This window comes from Equus caballus, chromosome 18, assembly GCF_041296265.1.
Source record: "Equus caballus isolate H_3958 breed thoroughbred chromosome 18, TB-T2T, whole genome shotgun sequence".
NCBI lineage: Eukaryota > Metazoa > Chordata > Mammalia > Perissodactyla > Equidae > Equus > Equus caballus.
Window position 1 is genome coordinate 81,853,688 of NC_091701.1, and position 14,680 is coordinate 81,868,367.

At 44.3% G+C, this 14,680-nt stretch overlaps 1 protein-coding gene across 1 annotated transcript in view; it reads left to right on the forward strand.

Annotated features, from left to right (window-relative positions):
• Positions 1-14,680, forward strand: part of CPO (carboxypeptidase O) — a 53,548-nt gene that overhangs the window by 37,287 nt on the left and 1,581 nt on the right. The window contains 6 exon segments of the mRNA XM_023622607.2: positions 3,616-3,669; positions 4,767-4,866; positions 6,898-6,997; positions 7,508-7,676; positions 7,932-8,017; positions 9,148-9,350. Of these exon segments, the coding sequence (XP_023478375.2) occupies positions 3,616-3,669; positions 4,767-4,866; positions 6,898-6,997; positions 7,508-7,676; positions 7,932-8,017; positions 9,148-9,350 (712 nt within the window).

Consider the following 14,680-nt stretch of genomic DNA (forward strand, 5'->3'; position numbering starts at 1 on the left):
TAAATAAGGTAAAATTCATTCAACAATGTAATACAACATTTACAATTTTGAGAGTAAAGATCTTCTGTTAAGCTCAAATTATTATTAATTTTAGTAACAATTAAAAATAATAAATTTAGCTCCAAGTTTAAAGTTGTAGAACTGTGTAGAGAAATTGATTCCTGTTAGCATAAGTGTGGTACATGGTGCCAAATGAACCAGATTAAAAAATTTAAAATTTAGTCACTCCAGTTACTGGAGCTGTGTAGATATGAATGGAACTTGAGTTTTAATCACTTCTATCAAAATATTTTTTTAGTTTAGTATTATTTGAAGATAATGCCAGTTAGATGGCCAAATCACTCTCCATATAATTTTTATTTTTAATATCTTTGAAGCTAAATTGGATTTTTACTTTGCTTTGTTTTGAACTACTACTGTTTTTTTTTTTTAAAGATTGGCACTTGAGATAACATCTGTTGCCAACCTTCTGTTTTTTCTTCTTCTTCTCCCCAAAGCCCCCCAGTACATAGTTGTATATTCTAGTTGTAGGTCCTTCTGCTTGTGCTATGTGGGACGCCACCTCAGCATGGCCTGATGAGCAGTGCCATGTCTGCACCCGGGATCCGAACCAGTGAAACCCTGGGCCGCAGAAGCAGAGCGTGCAAACTTAACCACTCGGTCACAGGCCCAGCCCCAAACTACTGCTGTTTAACACTTACTAAGTAAGCATTAACTAGGTGTCAGAAACTGTCCTCATTGTTCAACATGGGTTAACTTATTTAATCTTCATAAGACTCCTTTGGGATGGTATTATTACTCCCATTTTTTGATAAGGAAATGAAGGCTTAGGGAAAGAGCAGATATCATACCATGGATGTTAAGGGGAAAAAATGTAGGAAAATAGATAAAAGTCATTGAAACATTAACTAATTAGATTTCTAACACGTTTCCTTGCAATTCAGGGTCACTATCCAAAAGTTCACACCTCAGCTTCCCCAAACCTCACATCCTGGTGCTATTAACATGGTAATCACTCCATACTTACTTGTTGGGCAAAAAAATTATCAGTTAGTATGTGCTAATAATGAAAATATCACCCCATTTCTTGCTGAGATAAAGCCTTTTAACTAGTGAATAAGACATTCATCAAACATTTGTGAGACTTAGATAGAGGACCAGCTGTAGACTTACTAGCTCTGGGACGTTTGCAAGTCATTTAATTTCTCTTGGCCTTCATTTCCTTCTTTGTAAATCATGGATGAAAACACTTCACAGCGTTGTAATGAGAATGAATTATATAATGTGCATGAATGTGCTCTCTTAGGTGCCAGCACAATCTCTAGCATAGAGGAGGCATTGAACAGTTTTATTAAATGGTTAAAAGATAAGCCATAAATAACAATCTGAATAGGTCCGTATCTATGAAAGAAATTGAGTCAATAAGTAATAACCTTCCAAAACAGAAAGCACCAGGCCCAGATGGGTTCACTGGCGAATTCTACCAAACATTAAGGAAGAAATTATACCAATTCTCTACAGTCTCTTCCAGAAGACAGAAGCACAGGACATACTTCCTAACTCATTTTATAAGGGCAGCATCATCCTAACATGAAAATCAGACAAAGGCATTAAGAGAAAAGAAAACTACAGAGCAATATTTCTCATGAACATAGATGTAAAAATCCAAACAAAATATTAGCAAATTGAATCTGACAATATATAAAAAGAATTATCCACCATCTCTATCAAGTGAGATTTATCTCAGGTATGCAAGGCTGGTTTAACATTCAGTAATCAGTTAATGTAATCCATCACATCAATAGGCTAAAAGTGAAAAACCACACGATCATATCAAAACATGTGGAAGAATCATTTGACAAAATCCAACACCCATTCATGACAAAAACACTCAGTAAATTAGGAATACAGGGAATTTCCTCAACTTCATAAAGAATAGCTACAAAAAATCTACAGCTAACCTAATGCCTAGTGGTAACAAACTAGAAGCTTTCCCACTAAGATTAGGAACAAGTTAAGGACATCCACTGTGACCACTGCTTTTGAATATTGCACTGAAGTCTTAGCTAACGCAATAAGACAAGTAATGGAAATGAAATGTATACTGACTGGGAAGCAAGGAATAAGATTGTCTTTGTTTGCAGATGACGTGATCATCTATGTAGAAAATCTGAAAGAATTGACAAAAACACTCCTGGAATTAATAAGCAGTTATAGCAAGGTTGCAGGATGCAAGGTTAATATATAAAAGTTAACTGCTTTTCTATGTACCAGCAATGAACAAATGAAATTTGAAATTACAAACAATTATCATTTAAATTATCATCCCTAAAAATGAAATACTTAGGTATTAATCTAACAAAATATGTACAAGATCTATATGAGGAAAGCTACAAAACTGTAATGAAAGATATCAAAGAAGAAATAAATAAATGGAGAGATGTTCAATGTTCATGGATAGACTCAATATTGTCAAGGTCTCAGTTCTTCCCAACTTGATCTATAGAGTCAATGCAATTCCAATCCAAATCCCAGTGAGTTGTTTTGTGGATTTCAACAAACTGACTCTAAAGTTTATATGGAGAAGCCAAAGACGCAGAACGGCCAACATGATATTGAAGGAGAAGAGCAAAGTGAAGGACTGACACTGATCAACTTCAAAACTTACTGTAAAGCTCCCTGATGGCCACTGTGATCAAGACAGTGTTGTGTTAGTGAAAGAGCAGACAAACAGGTCAGTGGAGCAGAACAGAGAGGGGCCCACATAAATATAATCAATGATCTTTGACAAAGGAGCAAAGGCAGTACAATGGAGCAAACGTAGTCTTTTCAACAATGGTGCTGTAACAACCGGGCAGCCACATAGAAAAAAAAAAGAATCTAGACACAGACCTTGCACCCTTCAAAATTAACTCAAAATGGATCATGGACCTAAATGTAAAATACAAAACCATAAAATTCCTAGAAGATAATATAGGAGAAAGCCTAGATGACCTTGGGTATGGTGATGACTTTTTAAATATAACACCAAATGCATGATCCATGAAATAAATAACTGACAATCTGAACTTCATTGAAATTAAAAACCTCTGCTCTGCAAAAGACAATGTCAAGACAATGAGAAGACAAGCCACAGACTGGGAGAAAATATTTACAAAAGTCACATCTGATAAAGGAGTGTTATCCAAAATACCTAAAGGACTCTTAAAAACTCAACAATAAGAAACAAATAATCCAATCAAAAAATGGACAAAAGACCTGAACAGACACCAAAAAAGATACAGAGAATGTAAGTAAGCATGTGAAAAGATGTTCAGCATTATATGTCATTAGGTAAAGTTAAAACAATGAGATACCAGTACACACCTACCTGAATGGCCAAAATTCAAAGCACAGCCAACTCTGAATGCTGGTGAGGGCGTACAGCAACAGGAACTGTCATACAATGCTGGTGGGAATGCAAAATGGTGCAGCCCCTTTGGAAGACAGTTTGGTAGTTTTTTACAAAAGTAAATACACTCTTAACATATGATTCAGCAATCACGCTCCTTGGTGTTTACTCAAATGAATTCAAAACTTCTGTCCACACAAAACCCTGCATACTGATGTTTATAGCCGCTTTATTCGTAACTGTGAAGACTTGGAAGCAACCAAGATGTCCTTCAGCGGGTGAGTGAATATATAAACAGTGGTCCATCCAGACAATGGAATATCACACAGCACTAAAGAAATGAACTACCAAGCTGTGAAAAGACAGAGAAAAGTTAAATGCATAGTGCATATTACTAAGTGAAGGAAGCCAATCTGAAAAGGCTCCGCACTATATGATTCCAATTTTAACGACGTTCTGGAAAAGGCAAAACTATGGAGACTGTAAAAAGATCAGTGGTTGCCAGAGGTTAAGGGGTAGGGAGGGATGGATAGGCAGGGCACAGAAGATTTTTAGAGCAGTGAAGCTCCTGTATGATACTGTAATGGTGGATACATGTTATTACACATTTGTCCCAACCCATAGAACGTACAAGACCAAGCGTAAGCCCTAATGTAGACTATGGACTTTGGGAAATAATGAGTGTCAATGTAGGTGCGTTGACTGTAACAAACGTACCACTGCAGTTGGGGATGTTGACAGTGGAAGAGGTTGCGTCTGTGTGGGGAAGGGGGTACATGGGAACTCTCTGTACCTTTTGTCCAATTTTGCTGCAAACCTGAAGCTGCTCTAAAAAATAAAGTTTATTTTAAAAGAAAGATACATTACTGTTTAAAGATTAATTCTCACCATTACACGCAGTGCAGTGGTTAATGTTGCAGGCTCTTCAATCAGACCGTCAGGGTTTAAATCCCAATAACACTTTCCCTCTGCCTCAATTTCTTCGTTTCTGAAATGGGGATAATAAGAATCCCTGTCTCAGGGCTTTTGAGAGAAGCAAATGAGATTTGATTGGCTTAGAGCAGTGCACGTCTTATAGTAAGTTTCAGTTCAATAAATCTTGGCTATTATTTCTTTGACAAATTTATAAGTATTTTTATCGATAATATCTTATGGAATTATTCCAGCCTCCCAGCGAGGTTGGAATGGCTGTTCTCACCCTTCAGATGAAGAAACTGCAGCCCAGAGGGACTCCCCGGTTGCCCGAGGTCTCAAAGCGCTGGCTCTGTCCTCCAAAGGCTGCGCTCGCCACTGTCTCCACCTCTCAACAGCCTCGCAGCCCCCGTGACAGCCTGCTTTCTTCATTGCTTTTGGTCTGACCTTCTCCCCTTTGCAGATCCCTAGTGCAACACAGGCGAGAGGGCATGGACAAGACAGTGAGTCCGAGGAGGAGCGCGGAGACCTATTCCTATGACAGATACCACCCCGTGGGGGAGGTGAGCAGGACACCTGGGGGCCGGGGGCTGGTGGTGTCACACCTACTTTAGGATGGGTGATCCAGTTCACTGTTGCTGCCTGTGGACGGGGGGGGGGCTCGAAATGTGAGGCTGAGATCTGCATGTGCACTGAGTTCAGCGGATTCCCAAACATCACCCACCGATGACCACCGTTGAAGCTACAACCCTGGTGATATGCAGTAAAAAAGTAAATTAACAACAAGAATGAAACGGGGGAAAAGAACATCCCAACCAGCTTTGCTCGTGGGAACATGGATCAGAATTAACCCATACTCTTGTTCATCAGGTCCATGGCCAGTGTGAGCAGGGCAGGGCCAGTGCATATGGGGGTGTGGGACACAGAGTGGAAAAGCCTTCTCACTGAATTGTATTGGGCTGAAAATGTGGTATTTCCTGTGGGGTGTGAGGGACACAGGCAGCAGTTCTCAAGAGGGGAAAACTTTTTTTCAAAGAAGTATTTGTGTTGCTGCTAAGATAAGCGCGGTGGATTTTGAAACTGGATACGGTAAAAAATTAGTTACTACATATGCATATGTGAGGGGTGTGTGAATAACATTATGCAAAACTTTTTTGGAGTATAAATTCCTAAAAATAGAATTACTGGTTAAAGGATATGCACATCTAAATTTTTTATATAAGTGCACAAGTCACCCTCCAAACAAGCTTTACCATTTCTTCTCTCAGTATTGGGAAATATATTAATATTTTCCAGAACTTTTTTCAGAGTACAAGAAAAAAATTACATTTTCCCCTGTAACAATCACTCAAAAGCACTGAAAATTCTACGATTTTGCACAAGGCCCAGTAAGGCCCATGGAAAACTACTGCCCTGCTATCAGAGACAGGTCACACTTGGCTTGGCCACTTGCTCTGTGACCTTGACCAAGACATTTGTCCTCATTTGGCCTCAGTTTCCTCAGACGTGAAGCAGGGAGAGCAGTAGCCTTCTCGCAGCTTTGTCTCGGGGGTAAATGAGATAAACCACACGACAGCTCACTGAACAGCAGATAAACATTGCTGCTGCTGCTGCCCCTCGCTGCTGTGTGCAGCTCCCCAGGATGTGAGGCGTCTGCACCCTGCCCAGTGCCATCAAGAATCACACACGGGCCCCGGGGGACGACTTCTCAGTCTCCTCCCCACTTAAGCACTGTTAGTTATAATCATGCCTTTTATCTGTGGAGGTTCTATGACAAGATGAATGTCAATTGAGATACGAATATTTTCAAATAGAATATTTGTAATCGCAAATTAACTATTATTATTTACCATTATTCTTGTCAGTCAGATATTTCAACTCTAGAAATTGAGTGCGGCAGTGTCATATCACATGCCGACGACTGTCTTAATATGCCCTATCTTTGTGACTTCCCTGTTCACTCTCCCTTATAGAGCCCCAAGGTGTTGACTTATGGGAGAAGGTCTCAGGCCCTTCCTTTCTAAGCATGGTGTACGGCTTGTAATTAAATCAGCATCTACTCAGGTCTACTCAGGCGGACCAAAATGATTAACTTGGCTTGATTTAGAAACTTCTGTTGTGTTCTGTGAAGGGCATCCCCAGGTCTTCTCCAATTTTGGATCCACAGACATCAGCAAAGGAAATTGTTGGGATCCACAAAGACTGAAGAAGCTCCCACAAAAGAAGGCTGACCTGAAGCTTCCGGCGCAATGGAGCACCACCTGGCAGCCTGGAAGTTGGCGCCATCTGAAGGATGTGTTGTTATACAGTGTTTCCGAAGTGTTATCAGTGGACTATCGAAATTGTTAATTTGCAATAACTTATTTGTAAAGTTCGACAGTGTCCTAAGACTGGGTGACAGGGTAGATCTCTAATGAAAATGGGAGGAGGTGGGTAATGATTCTTCGGTTTACTCTTCTGGTTTGTTTAGCACACAGCTGTTGCAACCTAGAGCAGAGTTTGGAGTTCAGTATCTTCATGAAAGAAGCGGTCATCTTAATTCGAGGCAGCAAACGGTCTTCTCATTGATACCCTCAGTCCTCCGGCTGCTGCAGATCTACCAGTGGATGAGCCAGATAAGAGAGAAGTGCACGGAGGTGGTGACTCAGCACTTCCTGGGGACGACCGATGAGGCCCGGCCCGGATTATCTGCAGGTGAGTGAGAGGGCTGGGAATTACCTCACTGGGGGTGAGAGGTCTCCCTGCCCCAAGCCAGGGACATTTGTTTACTATTCAGGGACCCTATAGTCAGAAATGGGGACAAGGTTAACAGAGGCAGTGCAGGGGCCAGCCCGGTGGTGTAGGCAGCCCAGGGTTCGCAGGCCTGGATCCCAGGCACAGACCTACACACCACTTATCAAGCCGTGCTGTGGCAACATCCCATGTACAAAATAGAGGAAGACGGGTGTAGATGTGAGCTCAGGGCTAACCCCTTGCATTTAGTAGACAAATTCGTCTTTAAAAGGTTTCTGACGCATATCACTCCACAAACAAGGGCCCCTGTTTCTAGAGAGTATTCGCTCCTCCGCCTCCCCCATGGTGACCCACAGCCCCTTCGTGAGACCCCTTTGTCTTTCTGGTGCTTTCTGGCCCGGAGTGTGAACAGGTCCTTCCTTCCGAGCTCATCTGGCAAAACTTGTCTTTATCCCCATCTCCACTCACCAGTCTTCTGCTTCCAGAAACACGCAAAGGCAATCTCTGACACATCTGGAACAGCCTTTTTCCATCTGCCAAGCTATTTCCCTTTCCTCCTTTATCACTCGGACCTGAAAAAGGACGCTGACGCTTTCCCTGATGAAGCAGATCTCATCTACCCAGAACTGTTAATCTGCTTGTGAGGAAAAGGCCAAACCACGCCCTCCAGTTGGATGGTTTACACGTGTGTACGTGTTTGGTTGGACAGATCTTCCTGTTTTGGGGGTTGCTAGCCCACCTGTGAGACTAAAAATGACACACACAAGCTTCATAATGTTAAGGCAATTCTTCCAGACAACCCTAGGAACCATTTTTAACATTCGAGAGCCACCCATCATCACTGATGCTGTGATTTATGAGACAGAAGGCAACATCCTCATTTCCTCTGTTACAGGATCTGGAGGAAATCCCGTTCATCCTATAATAATGGCACATGTTTTGGGACCGATCTCAATAGAAATTTCAACATATTCTGGTGCAGTAAGTACATGTTGAGTAGATGAATTGAGGAAGAACAACGACAAATGGAGCAGAGAAGCCAGGAAAGAGGTGAATTACTAGAAATATGACTTTTGAAAATAAACAGGTTTTGTGCAGCTTTCTAGACTTCCTCTCCAGTGTTGTCGTCTAAGGGGATGACCTTATCTCCACGGCAGGAACCAGCGACACTCGGGCGCAGGTCTCTGAGATTGGCTAAACGGGGTCACAGCGCACCTAGACCCCTGTGAATGTGTTTGAAATCCTATTGCTTTGTTTTAAAATATATGAATTATCATAAAGAAAAGGAGCATCAGAGAATGATCCTTGCAGATTATTCTACAGCAGGAGGGCAGAGGTAAATGAGTGCTTTCTTCTCCTTGAGGCTTTTCCATGCTTCCGAATCCCAATGTGCCCGATGAATCAGAAGCACAGAAAGAGGTCAGCGTGGTTAGGGGGAGTCTGGCTAGGAACAGGATGGCAAGAGTTGAAATTCAGGCTTGGCGGCTGTGTGATCTTGGATAAATTTCGTCTTCTCTCTGCTTCGGTTTTTCCTTATTTATAATGTGGCCCACAGTAATACCATCTTATCCGCAGGTTGTTGTGGGGATTAAACGAGATGCCACTTAGGAGGGGCTGAGCATGTGCCCAGCGTGTAAAGGGTGCTTCGTTGATGGTCCTCACTGGTATTGATGAGGAGGACTGACTGCTGATGTCCTTGCAAAATAGCTCTAATGAGACTCAAGCCGTTTGGACTGTGGGAGAGAGACTTCAACCAGCGAGACTAAAGAGTCTGACCTGGGAGCCCAAAGACTGGTCCCAATCATTTGTTTCAGGGCCCACCACAAGTTCAAGTGCAAGGTTACTGAAAATGCCATTCCGTGTTGCTTCTTCCTTCCCAGGCCATGTCAGCATGATGTTTGTTTCTAAATCTGAACGTTAGCCCTCCTGCCTGTCTGCGTTTCTCCTTGAATGACTATCCAGGCTGACTTATTTAACCAGGGCTAACTTAGACAAGCAAGAGCAAGCCCCGATTCCACCCTAGACGCCCTGAGCAAGGATGACTCACCCTCGGTGGGTTCTGAACTGGGCTGGGGATTCCCGCCTTGTTTGTGGTTTCCTGTATATTTTAGGTACTGGCACAACTAAAAACTGCCAAGATATAGCATTCTGTGGGGCAGGACCAGCGTCTGAACCAGAGACAAAAGCTGTTTCCAGCTTGTTAGACAGCAAGAAGGAGAGCATTGTTTGCTTCCTGACCTTACGCTCTTACGGGCAGCTCCTCCTCGTGCCTTACGGCTACACCACAAACAAGTCAAGTCACCACAAGGACCTGGTAAGACCAGAGCGTTGGGAGAAGCCTCGTGGCAGCCCTGCCTCCTTTCCCTGTTTCTGTTCCAAAGACTCTGGCTCCAGCCCCGCTTTTGTTCTCTCTGCTCTTCCTTCTTTCCTTTCTCCTGCTTTCTGCACCTTGCCAGATGCCTGCTGGAAAGGCTTTGGGTTAAATGCCGCTTTACCTACACTAATTAACTAACTGTTTCGCAAAGTGTCAAGTTGGGAGACATCTTAGCTATTCGGCTATAATATAAATGAGATGATTATGTTAAAAATCTGCAGGAATGCGCTTTTATTTCTGTAAATTCTCTTGAAGCTTCGTTCAGCAATTACAGCTTTCGAACCGTGCTTTAAAGAACTCGCCAGCTGTTAGTGGAAGATGGCAAATCTAAGATAACACGGCTAGTACTATCTGCTCCTTCTCTGCTGCACACAAGGCTTTATTTTCTTCCAAATTCTGCCTCTGGTATTTGCCTGGGAGCATTTGTAAGGGGCAGTGCTGTGCAACCCCAGCTGGGTCGGGAAGCGGCTTTGTCCCCTCGGGGTCCCTCTCCGAGGCCGTGTTCACCCAGCCCTGGTGGGGGAAGTGCTGACGAGGCCTGGACTCTTCTCCCTGCTGTGAACCTGAGGACAACAGACACAAGGGGTTGAGGGGGTACATTTAGAATTGTTGTGATATTCGTTATCTTTTTTAAAATTACTTCTTCAATTTTTAATTGTGGTAAAATACACATAACATACAATTTACCATCTTAACCAGCAAGTGCACAATTCAGTAGTGTTAAGTATATTCATATAATTGTGCAACCCATCTCCAAAAATTGAAACTCTACACCCATCGAACAGCACCTCCCAGAACTCCTCGCCCCTGGAACCCAGAATCCCACTTTCTTTTTCTATAAGTTTGGCTCCTCCAGATTCCTCATGCAAGCGGGATCCAGTACGGCTCTTTTTATGACGAGCTTAGTTCAGTCAGCATAATGTCCTCAAGGTTCATCTACGTTATATCATGTGCCAGAACTTCCTTCCTTTTTAAGGCTGAATAATATTCCTCTGCATGTACATATCACATTTTCTTTACCTGTTCATCCACTGATGGACAGTTGGGTTGTTTCTGCCTTTCGGCTATTGTGAATAATGCTGCCGTGCACATAGGTACGTAAATATCTCTGAGATCTCGCTTTTGATTCTTTTGGGTATATATCTAGAAGTGGAATTGCTGGGTCATATGGTAGTTCTATTTTTAAGTTTTTGAGGAACTCTCACCCTGTTTTCCATGGCAGGTAGACCATTTTACATTCCTACCAACAGTGCACCAGGGTTCCACATTCTCACTAAAGCTTGTTATTTTCCCTTTAACTTTTTTATTTTTTAAAACAAGCTCCCCATTATCAACCAGTGCTGGGATGGGTGGGGCTAAGTTTGCTCTGTCTTAAGATCACAGAAGCCTGGAGGCCCATCAGTTCCATTACGCCTCCATTCCCTCTCCCTCGGGAGCAGGACCCATAAAACAGAGGCCTGGACAGAAAGAGAAAAGCCACCCCAGCTCTTTGCTGAAGGGAAGGCTTCCCCCAGCAGTCAGAACTACCCGGCAGGCCCCCAGTATCTTTCTTGCGCTTGTTCTTGAACATTTATACTATGTGATCATGTTGCAAGGTGTGGAAGTTACTAACATTCGCCCAGACCTTTGCAATCTACAAAGGGATTTGACAGACATTATGGCATCTGAGCCTCACGACAATATACTAAGCTCACTTTGGAGATGTGGACACTGAGTCCTGAGGTTGACTGCAGCCCGGGAGCCCCTCTCGACAGTGAGGGAGGACCCGCGCTGGAACGCCCGTCTTCAGACTCCAGAGGCTGCATCCAGCGACCGCCTCACACTGCCTCTCTCTGCTCAGGAAGGGTTTGCAGCTTCTAGGAGCCGGTACCAGGGTAGATGCCCAGTCCCCTGTGTCCTGTTCCCTCCTCATTTCTGGGCCCCAGAAGTTCTATTTCTTCAGTAAAGAAACCTGCAGAGATAGACATTTCCACGGGGAAGCCCAGAGCCCTCCTTATCTCCCAGTTTCTGTGATGCTTGCCATAGATGTCTGCCTCCCGCTTAAAGGGATCTGTGACAAATACAAACGAACCACCAAAAACAGGCCATTGTAGATCTTTGATGGGACGGGCCTTCCACTAGCAGAAAAAAGAGGCACGTAGGCCCAGTATTTTTCTAGGGAATTTTATTTGCTTTTTGGTTCAGGAAAACAGATACTACGTGACCATTTTGCAAGCTTTGTATTCAAAGGTTAGAGGGTCGTGTGCTAATTGGCTGTCAGATTAGAGCCCTCCGGCCACAGGCTGAGTGGGGCAGGAAGGCAGGAGGAGCCTGAGGCGCTGCATCGCCATCCCTGGAAGGTAATTCTGAGGTGGAAAGGACTAGACCGTTGGTAGCCTGTGTGGAAACCAGTCAACTGAATTGAGAGACTTCTCCCTTCTGTATCTCTGACAGTCTCAGGTGCTGAAGAATTAGCATAAACATTCATCCCCAAGACTTTTCAACAACCAGACACTGTGTAGATTTTGCCCCATGTGTCAACCTTATTGACACTGGCTAGCAGTATAAATTTTAGGTTCTTAGGGGTAAGCTTGATAGAGTGCACAAGGACACAGGTTCAACCAACTGTACAAGGAGTTTCCATTTCTAGGAAGATTTGCAGCCACCAGAGACCAGCAATTAATCTCTATGTACTTACAAAACCAAATGCGTAGAAATCGTGATAGATCTTATACTGTGTGATCAAGAACTTGCAATCACGATACAGGGAGGCACAGTGTTAGACAGCCCTGTTCCAAATGGCTCTGGAAATCAGAACAGCTGTGAGAAGCTGATGCTGTAGATGCTGACATTCTTTCCATGTGAGCTCTTCCCACATCAACCCCTGTGGCCCATCCCTAGCTCTGTCCTCCCACACATGCCCGGGCCTTAATCAATCTGTCTGAGCACCTGCCTGTGACCATATACCTATAGGAAATTCTCTGGGTCCAGGTGAGGAGTTATGAAGCAGGCTTGGGGTCTTTAGCAATGTAAATTATGTACTACTAGCAAAGGGATTTTCATTAGTTTGACCAGAAAGTGCCTTTAGGCTGAGAAGAAGGGCAGCCGAGAAATTGGCTGTCATGGCCTTGTAGTCTAGTGTCAGGAGAGAGAAGAAAAATCAGGAATCCCACGCCTAGAGATGGAAGCCGGAGTCTAGGAGATTTTCACTTCACCTCCTCAGAAAGGACTGACCTATAAGCTACGGATTGCGACTGTAATTCTCAGATATCTTAATTTCTTGCTTCTATCTACTTCCCCATAGTCATTGCTGGTGGGGTCATAAAAAAAGGGGGTTTTTTTGTCAATAAAGAAGGGGAACTGGGAAGACTGTTTCCCACACCACAGCCGGGATTTGAGGGACGAGAAGGGTATGGGATAAAATAGGTGAAGGCTAGTGATGGGAAGAAGAAATGGGTGTCTGGGGTGACCTGCAGGAAAGACAAAAAATGCAAGACACCACTGGGATGGAAAAGGTAGTCTGGAGCTGCTCCATGAGACCCACATAGGAGTGGAGGCCCCACAAGGACCATCGGCATGGAGTTTCAGTTGAAGAAATGCAGAACCCATGGGAATTAAGGACAATTAACAGTGCTTCATAGCTCTGCTAGGGACTCTCAAAGAACTTGAGAAGGGAGTGCAGCTGGTGACTCACAACCACTCTCTCCCCAGGCCTCAGGCTCTCATCTCCACTCACGCAGCAGCCGCCCCAAATCCTTTCTCTCCACCCTCCGTTCTCATTTCTCACCAGAATTTCTCTCTCCAGAAATCCCCTTTCTGATTCTCCTCTCCTTATAATTCCCTCTTCTTCCTACAAACGGCGTAATGATTAAACCAGCTTTGCTCCGTGACTTCCTCAGCTCAAGTCCGGGCGACACAGCCCAGGAACCAAGGCAGACTCAGGACCTCTTTTCAGGGAGAGAGACAGAAGGTCAATGGCCAAAGACAGAATCCCCAGTGGTGAGTGGAGAGGAGGCAAAGAGCTTGAAAACATGTTCAATTTAATGTTTTTTCTTTTATCTTAGCCACACACAGGAAGTCCCAGCGCCCTGAGGAGCTGCCCACAAGCTGCGTACAACCCACCACCACTCATTGCCTTTTCTCCTCTCCTCTTTGAGTTTCACTGGGCCTGCCCCCCACTCTCCCCGAGCACCACCCTGTCGCTCCTCAGGGTTCAGTTGGGCAGCACAGGACCAGGAAGAGAGAGGCAGTGTCTGAAACGAGACCCGTCCCGAGTCAGCAGTCAGGGGAGCTGAGACACCTGCAAGTGCAGTCAGGCTGCCCTGAGGGTGAAAAGCGGTGGAGGGCCACAGCCCAGGCAGGGAGTGGGCGTGCGTTCTGGGGGGGTTTGTGTAGAACCCAGGGGAAGTAGCGGGATATCCCAGCAGGCAGGGAGAATAGAGCATCAGGGAGTCTGGGGCGGGAATATTTAGACTGTCGAGAAGGTGTGCGAGGAGATTTATCAGAATGTGAATAAACACAGCAGAACACTTGGATCTCAGTGACTCTGATGTCAGGAAAGGGTCTGCCAAGAGCAAGGCCAAGACCTTGGACAGCATTGCCTTCTGCAGGATTTGCAACGTAGTAAGGTGACGAGGTGGTCTGTGTGGGGAAGGGTGTAGTTTCCAGCTCTGAAGTTCCACGAGCCCATGAGAGATAAGTGTGAAATACCTATAAGGAAAAATAAGACGGGAGTGGTGAGAAAGATGTGAACAAAGGACTCTGGGGGAAAAAGCGGGAGAGAGAATCAGCTGCGGTGATCAGGAATGGCCTTGTGGAGATGCTGACATTTGAGAAAGTCCTTTGAGGTTGGGCAGAATGTCAACAGACAGAGACAAGAGGTGAGGCATCTCAGGTAGAGGGAACAGCTGAGAAAAGACAGAGAGTCTGAGGAAAGGGGCACGTCCAGGGAGGAGCGAGGGAGCTTGAATTTCATCATCTGGCCTGGGATGTAGAGAATATGACGTTGGAAAGACGGGTTAGGGCCATATCATAGAGGATCTCAAATACGAGACTGGGAGGTTTGTATGGAACTCAGTGGGCAACTGAGCATTATTGAAGGCTTTCAGCAGGATCACAATCATACTTCCACCCTACATAAGTTCACCTGGAAGCCAGGTGGGATCAACTGGGATAAGGAATGCTGCTGACAGGAAGGGAAACAGAAGATGACAATAGTCCATTTCAGTGGCAATGAGACTCAGATGGGGTGAAGGCACTGGAAATGCAACTTGGTAACTATTTGAAAGAAG